The sequence below is a fragment of the Coffea arabica genome, chromosome 2c (genome assembly GCF_036785885.1).
Source record: "Coffea arabica cultivar ET-39 chromosome 2c, Coffea Arabica ET-39 HiFi, whole genome shotgun sequence".
NCBI classification, from domain to species: domain Eukaryota; kingdom Viridiplantae; phylum Streptophyta; class Magnoliopsida; order Gentianales; family Rubiaceae; genus Coffea; species Coffea arabica.
In genome coordinates this window covers 2587403-2612675 of record NC_092312.1, presented here as the reverse complement: position 1 = coordinate 2612675, position 25273 = coordinate 2587403, and the positions used below count along the sequence as shown (strand labels likewise).

The 25273-nt window shown below is 35.5% G+C and overlaps 4 protein-coding genes across 4 annotated transcripts; 2 read left to right on the top strand and 2 right to left on the bottom strand.

Moving 5' to 3' along the window:
* Window positions 1-4277: 4277 nt before the first annotated feature.
* On the bottom strand, window positions 4278-8413 carry LOC113720270 (uncharacterized). The gene is made up of 3 exons (XM_027245195.2): window positions 7079-8413; window positions 5297-5463; window positions 4278-4431 (listed from the first exon to the last, which is right to left on the bottom strand). The coding sequence occupies exons 1-3, from the start codon at window positions 8411-8413 to the stop codon at window positions 4278-4280; spliced, it is 1656 nt and encodes a 551-aa protein (XP_027100996.2).
* Window positions 8414-12986: 4573 nt separating this feature from the next.
* On the top strand, window positions 12987-14797 carry LOC113720912 (uncharacterized). Its single transcript, XM_027245510.2, has 3 exons — window positions 12987-13483; window positions 14066-14139; window positions 14528-14797. Exons 1-3 carry the CDS (start codon window positions 13204-13206, stop codon window positions 14591-14593), a joined length of 420 nt encoding a protein of 139 aa, XP_027101311.1. The 5' UTR covers window positions 12987-13203; the 3' UTR covers window positions 14594-14797.
* A 1082-nt stretch (window positions 14798-15879) lies between these two features.
* Window positions 15880-18785, bottom strand: LOC113725056 (protein phosphatase inhibitor 2-like). Its single transcript, XM_027248028.2, has 5 exons — window positions 18674-18785; window positions 18061-18209; window positions 17419-17531; window positions 16687-16863; window positions 15880-16381 (listed from the first exon to the last, which is right to left on the bottom strand). Exons 2-5 carry the CDS (start codon window positions 18063-18065, stop codon window positions 16137-16139), a joined length of 540 nt encoding a protein of 179 aa, XP_027103829.1. The 5' UTR covers window positions 18066-18209; window positions 18674-18785; the 3' UTR covers window positions 15880-16136.
* Window positions 18786-20247: 1462 nt separating this feature from the next.
* On the top strand, window positions 20248-23746 carry LOC113725055 (uncharacterized). The gene is made up of 7 exons (XM_027248027.2): window positions 20248-20424; window positions 21303-21487; window positions 21950-22090; window positions 22459-22567; window positions 22700-22761; window positions 23227-23330; window positions 23475-23746. The coding sequence occupies exons 2-7, from the start codon at window positions 21395-21397 to the stop codon at window positions 23581-23583; spliced, it is 618 nt and encodes a 205-aa protein (XP_027103828.1). The 5' UTR covers window positions 20248-20424; window positions 21303-21394; the 3' UTR covers window positions 23584-23746.
* The last annotated feature ends 1527 nt before the right edge of the window (window positions 23747-25273 follow it).

Below are 25273 nucleotides of genomic sequence, written 5' to 3'. Positions count from 1 at the left end.
AGTAGAAATGAAATTTCTTTTTTTTTTTTCCAATAAGAAGAAGAAAAATATTATTGGGTATCTATTTCTGTTATATTGGGAATCTGGCATAACCATTATTAAAAGCTAAAACTAACTTCATAAAAGATGCTAGCCGCTAGTTATAAGATTGATGGATCAAACGTGAATAAATGTTAATTTTAGAAAGAGTGAATTTTAGAAAGAGTGAATGGCTGAAATGGTCACTTAACTATTCAAAATAGCATCCTTTAGTCATCAAACCTTTTTTTTTTTGAGATCACTAAACTCACATAAATGCGCTAGCGGAGTTATTTTACCCATTTTTAGTGGTGAATCATTAGGTTACAAGGGAATGTGGAGTGAAGGAATATTTTTAAGGGGGTAAAAATGTCCAAAAAAAATGACAAATCTGTCTCTTCCTCGCAAGCCCTGTCCTTAGATCTACAAGTTCATTGATTCCTTCTTTCATTGACCAATTTAGAATATCTTTATTTGTCCTAACACTTCCAGAAACAACTAAATCTTTGCCCAGAAAATTTCTAGTTCCCCACTCAATTCTTGGATCGGCGTTTCTGGTGATATTCTACGATGGAGAGCGGGAAATCAACGTTGGAGACATTCGTGTCCAACCAATGTTGGAATTCAAGACATTCCAGAAGATGGTCAGCCAGAAGATCGGAATCTCTCCCAACCAAAGGGAAAGTGAATTTTGCCTTGATCATTCGGCAGAAGGACTGCTTCTTTCTTGTCATCTTGAAGAGGTCAAGAAAGTCTAGGAACCGGAAGTTGAGGCCAACGGCGTTGATTTTTGAGAAGGATCTTGGTCAAATATTAAGAAATCCCAATTCCCAAATAGTAGTGGTTAAAAAAAAAAAAAAAAAAAAGATATAGAGTTTACCTCAAACCCACATCCCGGAACCACCTTTCAAGCAGCCCTCTAGGATTGAATAATTGAATTAGTAGAACCATTACTGCTTTCTTCTCTCAAGTACCAACCTCAAAATCTCAGAATCATGGGAAATTCAGGCCGGCACTAACAAGACCCAGAAAAAGGGCAAAAGCAAAAGAAACAATAGAAACAACAAAACCCAATAACAATACTAACAATAATGAAGTCAGAATAGATAAACTAAAAAGTGGAGGTTATTAAGCGACTCCATTGAAGAAGCAGATCCTCAGCAAACTCAACAAAAGATTGCAGATTTCGTCTGCTGGGCCATTCTCCCCCCAGACCGTCCTCAAAGAAAAGAAAGAAAGCAAAGAAAGAAAAAAAGAAACTTTTTTCCCCTCTCATTCTAGTCCTACTAGTCCTAATAGAGATAGAAAGAAAAAGAATGAATGAATGAAAAGAAAAGATTTTAGCAGCAAGTTCTTGTTTTCTTTCTCAAAACTAGGAAACAGAAATGGAAATGGAAATTAAACGCGCCGGCTTGCGAGGAAGAAATAGGGCACTTTATCCCCTTAAATTACATAAATAACTACTAACAGTTTATCCTCTAATATTATTATTTTTAATCACTTTACCTTCATAGGTAATTTAACTCAACATGTTAAGAAATTTTGAACAAAAATACCCTTTTATTCTATAATATTACTACACTGTTATTATTACTTTATTCATTTAAATTATAGTGATATAATTGATTTAATTCCTAACATTATTTTTTTGGCATTTTACTTCATCGCTAATTAACTATTATGGTCAAAATTTTTAAAATATATTTACCCTTATATATAATTAAAAATAAAATTTAGAATGATTATTCTTCTTTTTTTTTCACTTTAAGAGATCCAAAAATATAAAAATATAAAAATAAAAAAATTCCTCAAATTTCTTTTTTCATACTTATTAATATTATGAAAAGAAAAAGAGATAGAAAAGAAGGAGATAGAAAATTAGATTTTGCAAAAAAAAAAAAGTCTAATATTATCGTATTAATTTAAGGTTGTTGGGATTATGATTAAAATCTAGTGGTAAAGTGAAATAATTTTAAAATAATAAAAGTATTTAATTCTTTCTTATTTGTATTTTCTAAAAAAAGAATTGAACTCTCTCTCTCTATCCCCCTTTCCCTCCCCCTTCAATTTTTTATTATTAATAAGATTGTCAAAAAGAAATAAATTAATATTTTGACTTTTTTTCTTGATACTAAAGAGAAGAAGAACCACTTTAAATTTTTTATTATTTTTATTATACAAAGAGGAGAGTATTTTCTTTTAAAGTTTTTTAACTTGTTAAGTTGGTTTAATGGTGGGATAAATTACTTAAAAAATAACTCTATTGAATAAATTGATATTGAGACTATAATTTATGGGGATAAAATAATAATAACTTTAAAGACTAAACTTGTCTTTTATTTTAATTAACAAATTTCATTAAGTTTGACCGTTAGTTTTGGGAGCAAAATGACTGAAAGATAGCGTTAAAAGGAAAATTGATAGTGATACAAAACGTTAACGGGTAAAATAATAATAACCCAAGAAATAGGTTTGCCATATTTTGTTGGACATTTTTGCCCCCTTAAAAATATGCCTTCACTCCACATTGCCTTGTAATCGGATGATTCACCGCAAAAAATCGGTAAAATGACTCCGTTGGCACGTTTACGTGAGTTTAGTGCTCTTTTTGGCCATAAAAAAAAATTAGATACTAAAAGGTGCTATTTTGAATAGTTAAATGACCATTTTGGCCGTTCACTCTTTTAAAAATTCTATGGGAAGAAGCAGAAAGTTACAATACATATTACACATTCGCTTTCCACGAGAGCGGAGAGGAGACAGGGTGTTGGTCAAAACTTGAGTACTGACTGATAATAAGTTGCTTTCATCTTTTCCGATATGAGACGTACTTTTCATACTTTTCAGATGGTCATAACAGATGAGATGAGATGATACGTAATAATAGATTGGAAGTGTTTGGAAAGTACAAATATTTCAGATAATATATTTTACTTACATCATAAATATATTTTTTAATTTATTTTTATATATTTTTAATTATTTTTTATTTTATATATCTTACATCACACCATAAAAAATATAATTATTATTTTAAATAATACTCTATCCAAATATATTTTCAATAGTAACTGAAAATCCATATTCACCCAAATCAGACAGACTTTTCAGATGGTAATAACAGACGAGATGAGATGAGATGATATATGGCAAAGAGCTATGTGACATTCACCCCCACTCTAACTTCATCCAAAATATTTGCTGTGTCTACATCTTGAAGCTGTCCATCCACCACGTATCTACAGTAATAAAGCAAATGAATATCGGCAATTTCCTTCCAAAATTTGTGTCTCGAAATACATAATCCACAGCGGTAATTTCAGAAGCTTCTCCTGAAGTTTGTGACAATATCATATGATATTTATGAATGTTGATAAATCTCACATACCCCCTTATTTTTAACTTTTTTATAATTTTATCAATCCATCTAAAAAATATGATTTAAAAGCTCATTTTGGGAGAGATAAAATATTTCTATTCCAAAATTTCTCTTTTCTTGTGGACCTTTAATTTTCATAACAAACCAATTTAAATCCTTAAGAATTATAACATATTAATGAGGTTGAAAGATCTTTTGCAATTTTTAAAGTCATCAATCAAGAAATGCAAAAGAAAAACTATTATAATTAGAAAAATAAAATTTGTGCGTTGAAAATACCTTGAATAAGTATCTTAACATGTTGTTAGTAATTTATCTTTCTCTTGTTTTCAACTCGTCAATTTTGGACAAAAAGTTAGAACATTAAAAAAATTTAAACAATTTATAAAATTCTAAATTCATTCAAAAAAAAAAATACTTTGCAATAAAGAAAGTTTACTTTTACATTTTTTAAAACACGTCAAATGAGTCTGTTTCTAATATTGCCATATGAAAAAATTTAGAAAGTTTAAAATTCTTAAATTTGTAAAACTCTTCAAATTAACTAAAACACCTTATAACGTACAAAATTAATTTTTTTTGACTTGAATCACCTCAAACATACTCTGAAATAGTAATATTTTGTACCTTCAAAACACCAACTAATATAATTTATTCTATTAGAATTATGCTTTCACACTATTTCTCTTTATTTTCAGGCTTTTAGTAATGTATGTTTACTTTTGGAAGAAAATAGCATAACACAAGGGCAATTTTGGCATGAAAACATTTCCTCTCTCCGAATTTGAGTTTTTTAATAATACATTTTTGAAATAGATTGATAATGTTACAAACAGTTGAAAATAAAAGAGGTGGTAAGATTTCTCAAAATTTAGGGGTATCAAGTGTTATTGTCACAAACCTCAAGGGAGGTTTCTGAAATTATCCCCAATCTAAGCCAAAGACGCTTCCCAGCTCTCTCTTTCCCTTCCAATTCCTCTTCATATCGTGCATCCGTGCACAGGCACGAGCAGGGCGACTGATACATCACTTGCCTACACAGAGCATCACATTCTATGCTTCACGCAGATTGGCATTTAGCTAGACTGCCGGGAAATCTCCCCTATTAAAGATGTTTTACGGTGCAAAAATCTCGTGTTTTAAAGTACAAAATTCATAGGTGGTGATTCTGTCCTTATCGGTCTGTAGGTTCAGTTGAACCTCCCCGTAGTTAGATTAGGATAGAGTAGAAGTAGGGATAACGATTGACAAAAAAAAAAAAAAAAAAGAGTACAAAATTGGAGTTGAGAAGACAACAGAAAATTAAGCACTCCAAGTCAAGCCTTCAGAATGCTAAAGAGAATATTGAGAAAAAAAATAAAGTCCATTACATCGCTTAAGTTCAGAGTGTTGCAGTTCAATTATTAACACACATGACACAGCAATTTAGCAATTGCTGATACGACATCCTCAAATTACTAATGAGCGGATACTGTACACAGAAACTAGAAAAAGAAAATCCTAAAATTTAGACCAGTATTCAACATAGCAAAAGGTAGAGGAACAACGATTGGCAAATCCAATTTCCTCGTAGAGATAAGGAAAATACATAACAACTTCATCTATCATTTTTGCACGTAGCGTCAACTCAGTTTCTAGATTACTCTAGCACTTCCTTACTATGATAACAACGTTTCATGAGACTAATCATGTCCCCCAATCCAGACACAGCAATAGTCCCATTCCATGATGGTGGCTGGTTATGAACACACGTCTACATTGCTGCTTGTAACTATTGAAAGGTAAAACATATTAACATAAAACATAATAATGAATCCCCTCTATTTGCACCCATTCCTAGTTTCTCTATGCTGTATCCAAGCTTATCACATGAACTGAACTACCATCTAAATCACCTACAAGCAGGGAGAAGAACTACCCAGACCCGAGATATCTTTTTGTTCTGACACAGAAGTCTGCCACTGGGAAGGATAACAGGATATGGTGGCACAGAGGCCAGACATGCACTGCAGAAAACCTCCCCAGTTTGTGGTCATTCGCTGTGGCGCGCCAATACCAATTATATCCTGCAATCCAAGTCGTATTGAAACACCAATATTCACAAACTTGTTCCTGAAACTCCTATGGCACCAGTCACAATGCCTCTACTTGTTTCCTCAGTCCAAGGCCTTCTCATAATCCAGTTAGAAGGAAAAGTACTGAAGAGTGGCTTTGAATAAAATTAAAAACCAAACTAAGTGTAGAAACTCGCCATATCTGGAACAGTTTCTGTATCATGCAATATGTCCGATTCAGTGGGTTCCTGGCTATTAGAAGGCAATAATAACGTGGAAACGGGTGCAGTATTTTAGCTTGTCCAGAAGCAAAACAGAAGCCTTATAGGAGTAATGAGGCAAGGCAAGCAAAGAAGGCAAATACTCAGAAAATCTCCACTTTCACGGACAATAGAAGTTCATTAAGGCTGTGGTTTAAGCAGTTAACTAATCCCACTTCATGTAGGAAACTAAAGGCCGAACACACATGCAGTAACTATATCCCCAATATCACAAGAAGTACCAAAAGGCCAAGAAGCAAAGAAATCAGCATTATGTGATTATACCTTGTGCACGAAATTGGGATCAATAGCTTTGGGAACAGTTGAGCATGATTATTCAACATTGTGAATGGCTATGTAAACATGAAAGAGACTTATTGGAGGGTAAAAGTCAATTAGAGCATTAACTCCATGTGCAGCACATGGGTATAAAGATCAATATAAATATTTACCTATGATTAACATCTATTAACTTTAACAATAAGAACAGCAACCAAAAGAAGAGAAAAAAAAGAGGTACTTTAACCTGTAATGGTACATTATTAAAAGGCCAACACTCTACATTTCCCTTTAATGACTTCAACACAGCTAAGAATAATTATTGTTTCTTCCACTCACCAGTCAACTTCTTAAAGCTAAAACAGTTGAAAAACCTACTTCTAAGCCCATGTTGCCATTAACAAACATTACGTAAATATATTACTGTAAGTCAGATAAGGATCAGATTCAAGAACCTCTAGCTTGCTAAAGCATTACCATAGTAGGACTATAAAAAATTTACCCTCACAATGCCGAGATCATAACCCCAAATCAACCATAATTAGTTATCACTTGAACATTAACATGAAGAAGAATATCAGAAGCAAGTGAATTTTCAATCCTAAATTATTTAAGAAAATTATGCATTGTCAAAGATGTCTTGCCTCATTGAATTACCCAAGCGGAGTGAAATAAAATACAAACTGGCATTATGAAGAATGTTGCAAATAAAACCTGTGAAAAATGTTACAGCTTGCCAGAAAATTGCAACTCATCAATGCAGAATGACAAGGCCATGGTTTTAATACAATACATGTTTCTACAAAGCAGTCCTCAATCTAAAAATAAGTAAGATAATGAATAAAACCTGTTAGAAATGTTAATGCTCATTGGAAAATTGTAACTAGTCAACGCAGAATGAGAGGGCCATGGTTTTCATATAACAGTTGTTGCTACAAACTCTCCTTAGTCGAACAATCACATGGCTGCATATGAAACCAGAAAACAATCAACTCTGTCCTCAAGGAACAGACACAAAGCACACCAATGAAGAGCAGGGATTGTCAAGAAACGAACAGGAAACCACGCCTATAAAGAGTAAGGCTCACTGACGTAAATATAGCCCAAACAAAAGTTATCCACCAAGCCAGAAACAAGGCCATTTCTTTGACCAAAGCAGAGCAAGGCAGTAGATTACATGGCAACTTGAAATCTGCCAGCAAGTTAACATCAATATGGGATAATCCAAGAAGGAGAAGTGCAATTGCGGCAGGCGCAAAGAACTGCAGAACTACAAGAAACATGTAATGGTTGTGCAAGAAAACTTTTGCCCTGCTATAATCCAAGTCAGGAACCTTACTGGCATGCAATCTCTGGTACCAACACAGTACCGCTTCATTTAAAAACATCTGCACATTTGGCCGCAAAGACAAAATTTGCAAAATACCAGAACTGAACATGCACCAAACCCTGAACTTGTAGAAATCTGATCTCAACATGCCCAATCTACCTATCAACTCCTCAGTATATCTGTTCCTACCATTGGAATGAAGCCCTTTGATTCCATCAGATTTCTCGCAGACGAGGAGTTCAGTAAACGGGCCAACCCAAAGCGTGGAAGTGAATACAACTAACAAGTAATTGCCATAAAGAAGCATTCTTCCAAACCATCCACAGGAAATTATGGACAAATTAGAACGAATCTGATCAGTTCCAAGCCAAAAGGCACGAGCATTCCTCGTAGCTGGGATGTAAAAGAGACCCACAATGCAGCCCATTAGAACAGCAATAAAGAACTTCCCAAATCCGTCCAACGATTCAAAATCAAAATCAAGACCGCAACCGGGAACCATCTCCAAAACAATCGCGAGGCCCCAGAAAAACCCAAGAACCCCAAATACAAGACTCAACAGCCTCTCTGACCTTTTAGAAGCTGATCGCTCAAATGAAAGCTTGGCAATCAAAATTAACAATCTACATACCCCAACAATTCCTAACAAAATCGGGATCACGGACCCATTTTCTAAAATCCCAGAATCTTTTGATACTCTTAAAAATCTGTGAAGCAGCAAGCAAGAAATGGCAACCAGACTGGAATTAAAAGCACTACTAAACTGGGTATAATAAACCCTTGTTTGTAAGTGATCATCATTGAGCTTTAGTCTAAAGATCTGAGCTTTATTCTCATCAAACTCAAATTTATCTTTGGATTTTTTTCTGGGTTTGTGTTCAGAGTCGAAAGTACCTGGCCGCCGAATCGCAGCTCTGATACCTCCTCCACCACGAGAAGAGTTACTGTTAGGGGGAGCGACATCATCTGGATGGACATAGGTGTGGAGGCCATAGAGAAAAAAAGCAGGGATCTTGAGGAAGGAGAGAAAAACCGTGAGGGAAAGACAAAGTGTGGCATGGAGAATGAGATTGCTGGATGACAAATAAAGCATGATTTGATTTTGTATTTCTGACCTTTTCTATGCACAGTGGCTAAATGCAAGTGAAATTGCGTCTAGTAGCAAAGCAGTAATCTAGCACCAGAATATTCCATAAACGAGGACAAACTGTAGAAGATTTCAAAGGAAAGGGCGTTGGCCGTTTCGATGAGGAAGTTGCAATTAAGGACGGGCGTTAGACAGTGGCACAAATCTCTGCGTTAGACAGTGGCGCCTATGGAGGCGCTCAGACGATTCCTGAATGGGTTGGGCGAAATCAGAACTCCTCTCACATTGTCCCGGCTCAGCTCAACTCCTTCAAATTCACGTTAATTGACTTTGAGATTCGGGTTTCACCCTCAATTTTTTCCTAATTCCTCATTTTTCCTTGTATAGTTTTGAACCAACCTGCCCAAGACAATTAACTGAGTTTCAACCTATAAGACCCAACACTTTTTTGTTAAAATTCTAACAATGGTGAGCTGGTATTCAAAAATAGATAGCTTATTATCTATTTTTTAGAGCACATTTTGTAAAAAATTTTAAGCACCTGGTGAAATAAATAATTTTGGCAAAAATATTTCGCAATTAAAACAAGAAAAGAAATTAACACGCACATACATGTGTATGCAAAAACACGTAGCCGTCGGGAGGATTTTGCCTAATAATTAAGGTTGATATTCCGAAATTCAGAGGTTTTGATTGATGATTTCCCTACATTCGAACTTCATGCTTTTGAAATTCCATTCATTCCTATTGGAAAAAGAATTAAAAAGAAAAAAAAAATTGTCTCACAAGGCATCACGGCAGCGCAATTAGTTTCGAGAAGCTGATGAGGCCATGTCATTGCGTGTCTACATATACCGATCAAAAGATCTGAAGCCCACAGTCAATCCAATGGGCAATGACAATGATCTGCATTTCTGAAGTCGGACAGTCAAAGGTTTTGCTTTTGAAATGGACACGGACCCGAGCAAGACTTACAGCTCACTACTGCATATTAAAGCCCATAAAACCAACGATCCCAGGCAAGCTATTTCCATTTTCCAGACCCTTCGCGCGCACCAAACGTGGGGTTAGTTAAACAACGAATGGCAACATTTCATAATTTTCAATTAAGGCCTTATTTAATAACTCAACTAGTTTTGTTCCCGTTCGTTGAACAGGAATCATCAAAAAATAATAAACTATTTAGTCAATTTTATAAAAATATCGATATAAAATATAAATTTGATATATAATCTATTATAACTTGTCTTAAGTATATAACTATGTGCATATTATAGTATAAAGTATTCTTATAATATAAATTTGAACATCTAATTCAGTGAATAATAATTCAAAAATGAAAAAAATAACATTCAATAATACCATAACAATTCAAACACTTTAAAATAAATAAAAAGTGCAGTAAATAGTATCAAATAATATTCTACTCTTCAAAAACTTTTTTTTTGTTTTTCTTCTGTTTGAACATTTTTCTCGATTTGTCCGTGCAAATAAGCATTTATTGATTTTCCATTATCACTGCATGGTAGCAAAGCAGGATAACTAAGTATAAAAAAATAAATGATTTATCGCATTCAATGTTGTGTATAACAATACGTAAAAATTATAATTTAAGAAAGTAAAATAATATATTAAATCTACCTTCTCATGCAAATCTTTTTATGAGGATTCCCTTCATTTATGATTTTTGTTGAACCCTCTGATGAATTATTCATATAAAGTGTATTGAAATGTTGTTGATTAGAATCATCTATTTTACTAATTGGGATCTGGGAAGAAAATACTTCAGGTTGGTATTGGTTGTCGGTTCCACCAATCTGATAATGATTTATCAAAATTAAAGGGACAAAAATTTTGTGAGATATAATATGTGAAATATAAGAGAAATTTATTGCACATTACCTGTGAAAGCATGAAATGCGTTTCCCTCTCGAAATCACAGTGAAACCATCTAGTCACTGTAAATTTATTACTACCTTGTTCCAGATTGTAATTGTTCAACTTGATTTAGAACACAAAAGATTTCCATGTGATCTTATTTATAATTGATGACACGATTTCCTCTAGCAAACTTCAGCCATAGGGGCCACAAAACTCAAATGACAGCATCCTTTTAGATGTCTCATTTGCTCGTAAATGCATCTCAAATAGGAATTTATATTTGATCGTACGGGTCATATACATATAGTTAATTGAATTCAATTAACTTTTTCTTTTCTATAAATTTCGTGCTATGCACTATGTCTTGATAACGCACTTAATAATAAAATTTATTAAGAATCCTATTTCCAACATCAGATATTGACTTCTGTTATTAATGGTTCCTTTTGAAATTAGTTACTTTTATACTTCTTGTAGTGATAACAATTCTTATTTACCTTCGTTCCCTATGCAGTACACAAAATATTGGCATGAATTTGGAGATATATCTAATAGAGATATTTATGTCTCTTTTATGTATATCGCATTACTTTCCAATTCCTTTTTTGGGTAGGGAATAAAAATCATATAATATTAAGAATTTTTATAGGAAATAAGAATTGATATACATCCAAACAAAAAATGAGCAAGCAACGCAGAAAACTACTTGCCGTTTTGTTAAAGCCACGTAGGAAAGAGAAACATGAAGGGATAAGAATGAGAATATGACTTTATTATATATATATATATATATATATATATATATATATATATATATATATATGATTCACCACTTAAATTTAATGGATTCAGATCTTAATATGTTTAGATGCGTCTGATACCGAAAAATTGAATATCTGAACAAAATTTATTCCAAAAAATAAGTGATAAACTATTTATTCATCATTTGATGTGATGCACACTTAAATGTATCATATTTACGACTTAATAATTTAATAACTCAATGGATTCAAATTTCAGTTTGATCAGATGCACCCTAAGATTATATAAATAATGCTAATACTCCATGATTAGACAGACAAAAAACTTTGTGATTAAAATATAGAGTCCAAAACGTAAATATTTCTCAGCCAAAAAAGAGAGGAAGAAATCGACTTACAAAGATATTGGAGTAGTATGTGTAAAAGATGAAATCAGAAATTCCGAAGGAAATGAATGGGGATAGGAGCATTCATCATCGTGCTCTTTATGCGCTTTCGCGTCCGCAGAAACAGCAGACTGATGTTGCTGTCACGCAGAGCATAAACTTTATTGTATTCCAGTTTTTGGGGGGGGGGGGGGGGGTGTGGAATAGGAGGAATAGGGCGTTGTTAGGGCGGTTGCGTAAATTGGGATTGAAAACGTGGTCAAATAGGTAACGCGGAACAAAAAATCAAAAGCCACGATGACAATCCAAATAAGAAGATATACAAAAGGGATCAGATTTTTTTGTTTTATAGCTTTGCAGTGTCTATAATTTAATTCAATCCCGTAGGTCTCTGTGCTTGAGAAAAGATTCTCCCATGATATTGAACGACATAACCTCACCAAAATATCTCCTCCTTCCCCACCCAGAATTTAATCCCCGGCCTTGAGATATTTTTCACTCACAGGCTCTCCTGTATGCTTTGCTATGCGCCTCCTCGCTCCCACACCCTCGCCAGCCGTCGTGAACTCCACATCCTTGCTCTTTTTCATTCATTATAATTTATGAGTAAATAATAAGACTGGCGGCTGTGGGGCACGACGCAAGGCGTTGAAAACCATTTGAGCTCTAAATCAAAATAATTCAGAATTCTCTAACAGTGGATCTTTCAAGAGAAAAATTTCTGGATAATCTACATTATACCTGACATGATTATACTATTTTCGATCTCTTTTTTTGCGATGGTGAAGAGAAATATATATAAGGTTCCTTCATAAAAAGAATGATAAAAAGGGAAAAATATGTCAAACGATCTATGAAATAAAAGTACTGCTGCCGAGTCATCGCTCGTCACCCAAAACTGCCTTCCATTGATCAGTTCTAGCCCTCGCGTGAATGGTCCAGCCGAAGCCAGCTCTCACAGGAATCGAGAGGTCACGAGTTCGAGCCTCCGTTCTGCTGTATTTCTCCGCACACTTAATGTGTTAGGATCGGGTTGAGGCGCCGGGTCTGGACCGCAGAAAATTAATTGGGCCCTGTAAGAATTGATCCGGACATCTCAGTGCAGACAAAAAAAAAAAAAAAGATCTATGAAATAAAAGTACTGTATATATATTTCGGCAAAATCTACTTATCAGAAAATTTGACATATTGAAGGAGGAAAAAAAAAGGTGATTATTTGTTCAAATATATTTGCTTGCATCATCATTACAATTTTCAATACATTTTTTTATCTCACGTACATCACATCATAAAAAATATTACAATAAAAATATCTCAAATAATTTACCATCCAAACACATTCAATCGATATTGTTGATTACGCGATACAGTAACAACTTTTGGATATTTAATGGAACAGCATTAGGATGTAGGCGAGATGAGCGAACGGAAGGGAGCACGTGGCAGTCAGAAACAGTGAGAGAGAGAGAGAGTCTCTCGTTCGTTGGTCGACTAAAAGTTATGCCAGCTAGGCTTCATCAGGTTGCTCTATAAAAGCCCGTACGACTCACCACACCATCATGTTATCATGTCTCTAGCTGTGCCTTCCCTCCAACTCTCGCCCAACACAACACAAGGACATAATACTACTACTACTGCTACGGATTAGGACATTCACATATGTTTTTTTAGGAATTTCTGGGGGAAACACAGCCAAGTCCAAGTCCAAGTCCATCGAAAACTAAAAAGGTTTTTTTTTTCTTTTCTTTTCTTTTCCGGCGAAGTTGTGATGGATATGGATGATAGCAATACTGCTACTAGGAAGAACAACGGCAGTAGTGGTGGAGGAGGATCATCGCCCAGTTTTTATTGCTGGACAGACGAGAGGCACGTACGTTTCTTGAACTCGATTGAGGCTTCCTTCGTCCGAGCCATGTTTGAGCACAACAATAATAATGCCAGCAACCGTCGTCAGTGTCACAGCCTGCGCCTTGATCGCCCGTTACCTGACTGTTTTGACTCCACCCTAGATGTGGGGAAGGATAGACGACGGAGGCATTCTACCTCAGGTACAATACAATATAATAGTAATTAATTATGTATTACTCCCCGGCCAGTTTTTCTTATATGTTTGATGGTACAGCAGTAGTATATCGCCACTACTACTAACTACTAGTACTTGCCAAGGAGGACAGACTCGAATGTAGTTTCTGTTCTGTTCTGTTCGGCGTAGACCCACATAATATGGTCGGACATTGTTGTCATAACTTACAATAATGATATGATGAAAAGTGTAAGTGGTGGGTGGGTAAGACGATCGGGAGGCTTGTGAAAAACCACCATGTCTTTCTGCTGCAGGTTCTCTCGCTTTCTTTCTGCATTGTATTATTGATTCGCACCCCCCCCCCCCCCCCCCCGGGTTTGGCTAGAATTGTGACGTTTTACTGGCCATCCAAACAAAACACCTGCCTCGTCAAAATGATCTGTAATTGCAAACTACCGAATATGCCTCCCAGATATTTTGCTTCGCTTTTTTCACTGTAGAATATGTATTTTTCCTCTCTCTCTCTCTCTCTCTCTCTTTTTTCTATTATTTTGGAGAAATTAGTATGATTTTTTATATATAAATATGATATTCTCAAATGTGACAGATGCTGCGGAGTACTCATCCAGTGTTGTAAGGACAGACAAGAAAAGCAGAAGACGATTATCTTCACCTGATCAGGTTTGCGCTGCTACTTTTATAGCTAGCTTAGCTGCTGGTAACCTGTCGCGTTATTGTTGTACTAATAACTAGTAATTCATCATTAAGCGGATGGTACAAAAAAAAAAGCGTTCTGATCCATGATTTCAAAATTTTCATCTTATCTTAAGAAAGACTAGTTAACTAACGTGCTTATCAAATGATAATTTTAGATGCGATATTTATTGTCATCCGATATGAAACTATAATCTTTGAGAGACTTAATTACATCACTAATCATGTGGGAAAATACTGCTGATTTTTTTTCTTTTTTTTTAATAATCAGATGAGATGGTCCTTGATCTCCTCATCTTCTTCTTAAGTACTAATGGATTAATTAATGATGGATGGGAGTGTCCTCGCCTCGCAGGTGGTCCCGCAGCTGGAAGGTGATGATGATGATGGAATTAAAGATGAGAAGGAGAAAGAGGTGTAATAACCGTAAACGACCACCGGCTGGAGGAATTCAGATATATCCTCCTCCTTCCGCCCCGACCGACTTTTATCTTCTAATGATAAGACTATTAGTAGTAGTGTATTATTTAGTGACTTTTGTGCCCCGCTCTTTTTTTATTTTATTTTATTTTTTTAATTTATAAAAAAAATGTTTGTCATGTATATAATAATCAGTTCCTTCCAAGACTAGCATGAGTATCATCTTGCAGGATGCAGAAGACCAAAATCCTTTACTAGCGTTTTGTCCAAATCAGCCGTAGGCACCCTACCCTGAGACGTTATAGAAAACCCATGCCCTGATGGATGGATGGATGGAACAATGACATCGAAATTCATATGGGTTCATAGGACAAAACAACAAATACCGAGTTCGTAGAATAGAACTAATTGGTTGAACATGAGACATGCAAAAAGCTGGCCCCCCTTACGCTAGAATGGACGTCCAATCGACAGCGTTGATCTTTCGAAGAAATCCTTTTCCTTCTGCAATGGCATCATTTTAGATTTTACCTGCAACGCAATGGATGGATTAACACGCAAGAGGCGAAGGGGTTACTTAGCTGTTGACAAGTGGGCTTACGGTTTCTTTTTTTTCCTGCTTAAATTTCTTCTCCAGTTTCCGGCCGGCGAAATTGGGCCTTAACTATTCACATGCTGATTGTGTTTGACATGATCTAAGTGCTAAACTCCGATGCTTGGACCCGCATGGAAACGAGTCTTATCTGTTCTGCTTCTGCGTCACACTCGTACAATTCTGGACTCTTCCACCTGAGCTCCACCGTTCTTGTCAACTCGTATATTGCAAAATTTACTACTGGCAGTGGCATACCTTTTTCTTTATCAGACTTCTGTCTACAACACTGCAATTACGAATTGCACCGAGCTATATCCTGTCGTCTTTGGAGCAAAAACTTGTGTAGAACGGCCTACAAGTCCACCCAAAGATCAAGTGGTATGCATCGTGCCGCATCATCAACATTAATTAAAATGATGAGGCCCAGGCCCTCCAATGTTCTCTCTCAGTTCTTCTTTCAGCACGATGAAAATTCCATTTGCAGCAACATTCCAAATTAAGGTTTCATTCCGCTTTCTTCCTCGATTTGCATTTCTCTTTCCCTTTACATTTTGAGAACCGAAAGTACCCTTTGAATCAAATATCAAAGGGCTATGATCCGAGAGTCTTGTCGAACCAGGCAATCCGGTATTTCAACTTCAATCCCTTCGATGCTTAAACTGATTGAACTCAAAATGGTTAGCAAGCTTAACTGAACTCAAAGCGCTAGGAACATTTTGACCTGAAACATTATGCTCACCAAGCATCATGTTTTCAGCAACTGTTACAAGATTATTCCCTCATTCACCAGAGGAAGTCTGTCAAAAAGATCCTACATATTAAAAATGCTTATATACATCTCAAAGGAAGAAAGCACACGTTCCAGATCAAAGCAGATCCGAGAATTGCAACAAAACCACCTCAATGAAAAAAAGAAATAAACATTTCCTGTAAATGTTTGTAACATCAACTAAGTTCCATTGGCAGGCTTTGATGATCCAGTGGCATCATTGTCCCCTTCTATCTCTATGTCTTTGACTCCATCAGCCAAGGCTGATGGGTCATTCTTATCCTTTCTCTCACCATTTTCATCCTCATCTTCAGATGCATCTTCAAGCAAAGAGCCCTTTCTTCGCAATTCCTTCACTTTGCGGAACTCGTCATAATGAGCCCGTCTTTGCTCCCGAAAGGTCCTGCTTCTTTCTGAATCAGAATCTGATGCATTTGTAGCAAATCATCTCTTAGAATCATATGGAACTGTACTGAAGAATTTATTCAAACAACAAAAATAAACATTAAGAGAGAAAATTATCATCCCCTTGAGTACTGCTAGCAGTAGCCTCAAATAGTGCAGCTGTCGTGTTGATCTAGAAAGAATTCTAACCGGTTTACCTATTTCATAAAAAGTGACTTTCCCAACAAAAAGCAAGCTTTACTTAAATTTCCACAAACAAAATTTTAATTTGAGAAACTACACAAATTTTGATGAAAATACAATTGGGCATTGATTGGAGATACACCTTCATCTTGATCCATGGCATCTGCTTCATCCTCAGATGATGTCCAGCCTGAGCGTCTTGAAGTAGTTTTACTGGAAGAAGCCATGTCATTCAATGCAAAACATATTGCTTCTGCATTCACTGGATCAGCAGCCAACCCATCATCAAAGCTACCTCCTCGTATAGGAGACAATGATCCTAACATGATAAAATGTTGACAAAGAACCAATTAAAAAAGCAACTGACAAGTAACGCAGCCAGTTGTCTCTTTTCTGGGGTGACTAACATCACTAATACTCAACTTGCATGTCATGCAAGATAAATCATGAGCTTAGCAATAAGTCATATTCACACCAAATACAGGAACATGCAAATGAGAAAACCACTTCAAGTTGGTCACAAGGGCAGTGAGATAAATAGCTTGGTGGCGATTGACATTTATTCCATGATTGAAGCTTGAGATTGACAGATAACGAATTTTGACAATTCAGGCACAATTTAGTCCTCCAAACACCATTTTCCTGAAAGTAAGCCCACTGATTTAACAATCTTATCCACTTACTGCCCTTTATGGTCAACCACCACCAATGTGTAAACCTAACATACCCTTAGAGACCTCTTAGGAGAAAACAGAAAAGAAATGGGGAGAGAGAGAGAGAGAGAGAGGGAGGGAGGGACGGGGACAGAGAGAGAGAGGGAGGAGAAGAAGAAGAAGAAGCATTGAAAGAAGCAAGAATACTCAAACAAATGTACCATCATCATCAATCATAGGATGATATGGCGTCTTTGGTTCTGTAATCTTCTGTCTTACAGGCTTATTTGCTTCAATCTCCCCAAGATTGGCTTCATCCCATCTCACACGTCCCCTGGCACCAGAATGAACATGCTCAGATCACGATATATCTTGTTTAATATTTGAGAGACGTCCAAATGATGCAGACTTTCTCTTGGACAGTCATGAATACAATTCTAAAAACATTAAAAATCAGAATGGAGAAAAGTAAATGAACAGAATAGTCAATTCTTTGCCAACAGTAGCCAACAACAAGAAAACCTCCAAAAGAGTTATGTATGATCATATTCATTAGCCAGACTAGTACTACTTCTTTAACATAAGTTTCTGTTCGTCATGCACATTTGACCAAACTCAATTGATTGAACACAGCTCCATACCGTACAAAACTCAATAACAGGCTTGAAATATGTGCAATCAACTCAAGGAAAATAACTCGCCACTTGAAATTGAATGGGAGAGGAACAACAAAAGAATTATGAAATCTATGTTTAGAGATTTCAAGCCTCAATCATGGTGATATTTGTGAGCATAAAATGCAGCCAATAAGTAAGAGCTATAGGAACCCCAGTAAGCAGAAAGCATACGGAATGGGGAATTACCTCATTTCCGCAGTCAAAAGGAAATCTTGTACAAATCCCGGCACGGGTTCAACAGTTGACCATCAAACAGCTAGCAGTGAACAGCAAAACAAATCTGGTAATAAGCTTTTTTGGCTCAAACAAGTAAAATTTCCTCCAAATTAGAAGTTCTGTAGCAAATACAGACAAATTCAGATTTTAATCTCCATCCACATCAATGGACCATAACAACATTTTCAGGCTACGGTAAAACATTTTTAGAACTCGGCTATTCTATTAGATGAAAAATGACTAATCACAAACCAAGCCCTAATGGTTACTTATAAATGGAACCAGAGCCCCCCACCCCCAAAAAAAAAAAAAAGGCTAAAGACCTACTTACCAAACAAGATAATTTATTCAAAATCAAGAACAGACAACAAAGAATATCCGATTAAGCACTTCTTACGAAACATTCAATTCATTGACAATTTTCATTCAATGTTCAGGGGCCCAGGTGCATGAAATTCGGAACTTCCCGATATTGCGAGAGGTTCGACAAAGTGAAAAAAGAAATAACCAAGCTTATGGCATGGCAATGCAGGGGGGCGGTTGGAAAAAAAAAATGGAAGAAGGAGAAGACAGAGAATCGTACCTTTGAAAAGATGAAGGAATGGTAGCTGTTCCCTTGCTTCCTCTTGCGAAAATGTATTTATGTCAATTGTTTGAGGAAAGCTGCTTGTTCTACGATTCCTTTAATACCCCTGCCACTTAGGTGTATTAGCAAATCGCCCTCAACATCGCCCCATCACGACCGACATCATCCTGGGCTTTTCTTTCACTCAAACGAATGTCCTGATTTAAGTTGCTGCAAAATCATACGACTTAAATAATTTGCAAGCCTTTTTGTATAATATTTTCCTTAGTTTAAAATTTTTTTTTTCACCACTGCCACACACACACATATATAATTATTTTTAATTGTGTAATATGCATGTATTTAATGGTGTTCATTTAAAAAAAGAAACTAGCATTCTTAATATTGACCAAAGACTTGGACGGCTGAAAGGAAGCTAGTATCCCTTTTTTACTAGGGTTGGAGATTTGACAAGAACTAATTATTTTTAAATTGTACATGCATCAACTTTTTTTTTTAAGTAAGAAATCCCAGCTACTTGACTTAATCATTCTCTCAAGTTTTAATTCCATTTATTTACTATTTATATCATATATTCATATGTAATGAGAGGGGAAGGGGAAAAAAAAAAAGAAATGAACACAATTGGCCAAAAACAACCGAGGCAAAAAGCCTAAAGTCATTAAACTTTAAAAAAAAGGTCATTAAGCTTATTTATTGTATCTAATAGTAGTATTTTTTGAGTAAGTTTGACTAACTCCGGATGGAAAGAAAGAGAAGAAATGGAAATAAAGAAAGATTGACTTTGTTTCATGCACTTAATTAATTAAATGTAACTCAGTGTGTTTGGATGGAAGATTATTTTACTTTATTCACACACATTGATTTGCTAGCATCATCAACATATTTTTCAATCACCTTTTTATCTCACATATATCATATCAAAAAAAATGTTACAGTAAAAATATCTCAAATAATTTATAATCCCAACACACTCAGTATGGCTGCTAGGCTAGTGGGAGTGGGGGCCTACCTATATACTCATATTAGAATTTTGTTAACGTGATTAAGGCGGTTTGGGATTGCGGTTGTTTATTCAAAAATTTTCACCAATAGAATTTTTAATAAAAACACTTATTAAATACTTAAATATTAAAAATAATTTGTTTGAATACATAGTTGAATAAGTATTTATTGTATTAAATAATATGTAATATAAAATATTAAAATATATTTATCTATTTGTTTAATTCATAATATAAGATAAAATAATTAAATTTAATATTTTATTTTTTAAAACATAAAAGCTATTCTAAAAATATTTTTAACACTAAAAACCTCCACGCTAATTGACAGAACCAAATATCTCAAAAGTTTTTGTAACATCCAAAAGCGTTTTTTCACCGAAAGTACCGCGATGCCAAACGAGGGTGAAAGAAGATGACGTGCAGCGCACCCTCTTCCACTCAATACGGGTCTGGGTCAAACGTCAAAACTCCGAGATTGGCAATTTGGCAGTTGGCACAAACCAGGGAGGGCATTGTGGGAAATAGACATGAAAAGCAACATGAACGCGAGAACAATGGGCCGAGAAAATTATTATGAACAAAATTCCGTAATAAGCAACAAAACCGGTGGGGGATTTGAAGCTCTTCAATCAAACAAGAAGGGAAAAGGGTTATTAAAGAAATTAAAAATCGAGCTGAAAGAAAATTCCCAGATAGCTCTATTTGATTTGCAATCTCGCTCATTCTTCTTTTCCGCATACAGTAAGAACATCTTCTTCTCTTGTGCAGTAGTATTTTAATTGATTCTTTGATCCTTGATCTGGAGCTTTTTTTTTGTCTTTCTGTTTTCGGTTTATTGAATTTCAAGTATTTTATCAGTAAATAAGTAGTGGGGTTATTTTGTATCGAGTGTTCCGGATTCAAGATCTTGTTTTCCAGTCGCATTAGTTATTGCGTCTTTGTCGGTTCTGTATCACAGGCCTGGGGAAGATCAGGTCCTTAAGCTCAGGGGAAGATTCATCAACTTAACTACGAAAAACTGAGATATACTGATTTTTTTCTCCGTATTTTCTTCGAAGGATATATCTAACCTAGATTGGTGGAATATATTGTGACGAGGTTAGTGTGAGCATATACATATTGATGGCGTTTTGGACCCATCTGCTGTTAATTGTTGCTCAATATGGAATACAGATATGAATTTCATTGGAGGCAGCTATAATTGGGATTCCAGCTCTTTGCCGCTACACACACAGCATCTCGCAATATTTCTTTTCTATCTCATAACTTTCTAATGATTTAATTCTTTGAAACTAGTGATCTCACTGACATTTAAGTTGTTCTAGGAGATATGCGAAATGCTTACTCCTTCATGGTACTGAATGGTGGGTTGAAGCAAATAGTGTTTCTTTCAAGTTTTCTGCCTTGGGTCTCTTTTTTTTCTGTGTGTCTCTATGAACTCTTTCATTCGCAATTGATGCAGGAAAAAGAGTCTTACAGAAATAATTATAAAATAAAAATTTTGCCAATCAGCATGTTTTTCCCTTTCCTTTCTCTTGCTGACACCTGTTTGTCTATTTCTCATCCTTTTTTTTTTTAATTATTGGTTATTGTATCGATATCTTCCTTCTCTGTCTCAGGATATTTTTATTGATGGCTAGAAAATGAAGTTATCTGGAACCTACTGAGAGTTGAGTAGAATGCTTGATAGAGACAATATAACAAGTCAGAGATGTTTTCATTGTTTTATGGACTTTGGAAGTACATGTTCAGCAAAACGGAGTTTCATGTTCTTATTCTTGGAATTGACAAGGCTGGGAAAACAGTAATATCCTAACTAGTTTTCTTGCTTGTTGCATGCAGCTTAATTTTATACCTCTTGAATTCTTTATTTTTCTAATGCTACATAACGTTAAGCAAGCTAAGTTTTTCCATCTTACAACTGCACTTTGCATTTCTTCCACCTTTACATTTTTGTGATTGTATATTACCATATTTCTTGAAGTTGAAAAAGTTGCCTCTGACTTCTACACTAAGCATCAGTGAGAAGTGTCTTGTTTATATTTTGTTTAAATGCAAAGGGAACTTCATTATGTTTTAAGAATTTTACCATAAATGTGCCTGAGTTGCCTTCTCGTCTGTGCTCTCCTATTCATTTATTAATACACATGGACAATGTCTGCTTGTACTTTTGATGCACTTTTACCCATACGAATTACTATGGATCAGTCTTATGAAATTATGTCTGATTATTATTAGTATTACTATTTATCTTTGATATGTTTAGACACTACTGGAGAAACTGAAGTCCCAATATTCAAATTTGGAAGGCCTTCCTCCTGATCGTATTGTTCCAACGGTGGGACTTAATATTGGTCGAGTTGAAGTTTCAAACACAAAACTTGTCTTTTGGGACCTGGGAGGACAGGTATTGAAACATAAGTTTCTGGTCTTCAATTGCATTAGTTTTTAGGCAAATGTGTATTCCACATTTTGAAATTTCTGTCTAGTAATAATAGAAGCTAGTTCTGTAGCACATCTTGCTAACTAAAAAGCTATAACTGTGACAGTATTATCACTGTTGTCCCTGTGTGATGTTGCAAAACAGACTAATTGTCTTAAAATCTCCTTCTGCTGTATGATTATTAGGGAAAACATCTTTTCCCGTTGTTTTTGAACCATCTTTTCTGGCATATAAAAGCCCTTTCTACTTAAACCACTTTGTGAGGTCCGTGAACTTGCCATCTTTCAAACTGAGGAATTGGGTACTAATGTGTGATTGTCATGTTACATCAGCCTGGTCTTCGATCAATTTGGGAGAAATACTATGAGGAGGCACATGCAGTAGTATACGTTGTTGATGCTGCCTGTCCTTCACGGTTTGAAGATTCTAAGTCAGCACTTGGTAAGCAGTGTAGATCAAGTTAAATTAGTGAAATGTAACTTTTTGCATGTCATCATTACCATTTGTCGTTTGAGTTAGGATCTTCATTTTATGTTCTAATGTGCTCTGCTTCGTGCACAATGTGATGAACAGAAAAGGTCCTTAGGCATGAAGATTTGCAAGGAGCCCCACTTCTCATATTAGCAAACAAGCAGGTATTACTGTTTTTTACACCTTTATGCCTTTGTATAACCTCATTTGCAAAATGAAGAAAAGAACACGAAATATTGTTCACAAAAACTTTTTCCCCTCCTCCTTTGTGATGTACGTGTTACTGTATAGAGAATTAGTGCTGCATCACATTACCAATATATTTGTTGTTATGGGCTTTCCAAACATTCTTATTTCCTTTCTTTGATAATTGAAAAGGACGGAAAGGATGTTCTCGGTTCTTTCCTAAGTGGAATGTTCTTTGCTCATTTGGTCGTAACCTGTGATATAAACATTTTGAATGCACAAAAAGATAAATATTTATGATGATCTCTTTGTATATTCTTCCTTCACTTGATTAGTTGTGAAAGAAATTGAGGCATCTCGTACAATTACCAAAAGGTTTGCTATCAGTTCTCTTTTTCTTTGAAGCAATTGTTGCTAATTAAGATGCAAGATCTGCATTGCAGGATCTTGCGCAGGCAGTAACAGCTGAAGAAGTTGCGCGGTATCTAGATCTCAAGAAATTGGATGAACGAGTTTATACTTTTCAAGCTGTTTCTGCATATGATGGGTAAGTATAAACTGCTGGATTTAATTGTCCTAGAGTCCCAATTGGAAGCTTTGTGCTGCTTGTGGTGACGTACAAGAAAATGTGTACTTCGTGTGCTTCTTGTACATTAAAGGTTCTCATTCTAGAGTTCATCATTGATTACAGGACTGGGATTAAAGAAAGTGTAGACTGGCTAGTAGATGTCATGGAGAGAAGTAAGAGAACTGAAATGTTAAGAGCTCGTGCTAGCGTAGGAATTTCTGGCCCTGCATAGAAATTAATTCTACCATTACAATTTATTTTAGCAACGTTTTGTAACTTAAGTAAATAGGGATTCAGCTCGGATCCTTCAGGGATTCGAGCTGGTCCTCACCAATTGATACATCTCCATTGCAAGCTGCAAATTCTTCTTGATGGAAGTTCCCATTCGCCTGGAATTTTGCTTCTTATTGTTCGTAAGAATGGCATACATGATTGTTGTGAAATTAGCTGTAAAACAGCCCTACTTTTCTATACAGAATTGCTTCATCTGGGCTTTTACGGTTTTTTAACGATACGTTGCTATTAGTGTACCTGTCTGCGTTTAATTGGTGTCTAGTGTTGCTGTTTTGCATTTCCTCTTCATTGGAATCCTTGGCGGCACCTGATGGTGCAAGTTGTATTTTGGTGGATTGAACTGTTATGCTTTTCCTCTTTATTGGAATCCTCGGTGGCACCTGATAGTGCAAGTTGTATTTTGGTAGATTGAATTTGAGTACAATAGGAATTGAAATATTGAAATCATGCTTTAAAATTTGGTCATTCATGATTTCTGATCAAATTGGGAGGAATTGACTAAAATCCTCATTAGTGGGGGAATTATTCCTTTCCCCTTTCCAATTCCAAAGCAAGAACCAGCCCCCCCCCCCCCCCCCCCCCCTTAGAGTTTCAAGCTCATATTAAAAAGTTCAAGTTCAATTCATATTATCATTTGAGTTTTAAGTTCAAATCGGGTTTGATGCAAATTCATAATTTTATATAATATATATTTTATAATTATAAATTTATATATGAATTATTAATATTTTATGTTGTATTATGGAGTGCTAACCAATCTGAGTGTTTACCGGCCCACTTTTTAAATTATTAAAGTCGCCCCCCTTAGGTGATTATCTCACATCGAGGTTGGGAGGGGATTTGGGTGGGTTTATAAGTCTCCCGAGGAATCTCAAGAGTTGCCGGCTTTTGAGGTTTACTCAGAGTTTAGGTTTGTAAAGTCACAAAAGTCTTACGAAAGACTTTGACAAAAAAAAAAAGTCGCCAAAAATAGAAATACATAATTTCTGGCTTATTCTTATAAAATTTGATCTGATCAAATGAATTTGTAAGAACACCCAAACCACCATGCACTTCATCCCAAACCCCCAACCTATCATGGAGGATTCTTGATGTTTGAAATTGTCCATTAAGGTCCATTGGAATTTAAGTGCTTTCATGTCCTCAACTGCTCACGGGCCTCATCTTCATTCTATTGTGTATAATTATAAGTTATAGATATTATTATATATATAAATATACTTATATATGAGTCAGATTTTAATCGAACTTATGCCTAATATGATTCAAACTTAGCTTATATTTAGTTTGTGCTTCATATTTAAACCTAAGTTCTAACCAACCCAATTCAAATTTAGCCTCAATGAACTTGTTGTTTTGGATCGAGCGAGTCTAGCTCAAATTGGCCCTAAGAAACATTAACAATCCCCTGCAGGTAAATGTTGCTATGTCGCAATCGCATGCAAGATGAATGGATTGGTAATTTGACTAACTCTCAATTCACTTAAAATTGCGCATCACATTTCCGCTCCCAATTTCAATGATGAGAAACCCCGATGGTATATTTTATCAACAGAGATTTTATACTCGACCCAAGATCGATACTGGAATTCAAAACAAGTAGTGTGGGCTCGAGGATTAATTTTATA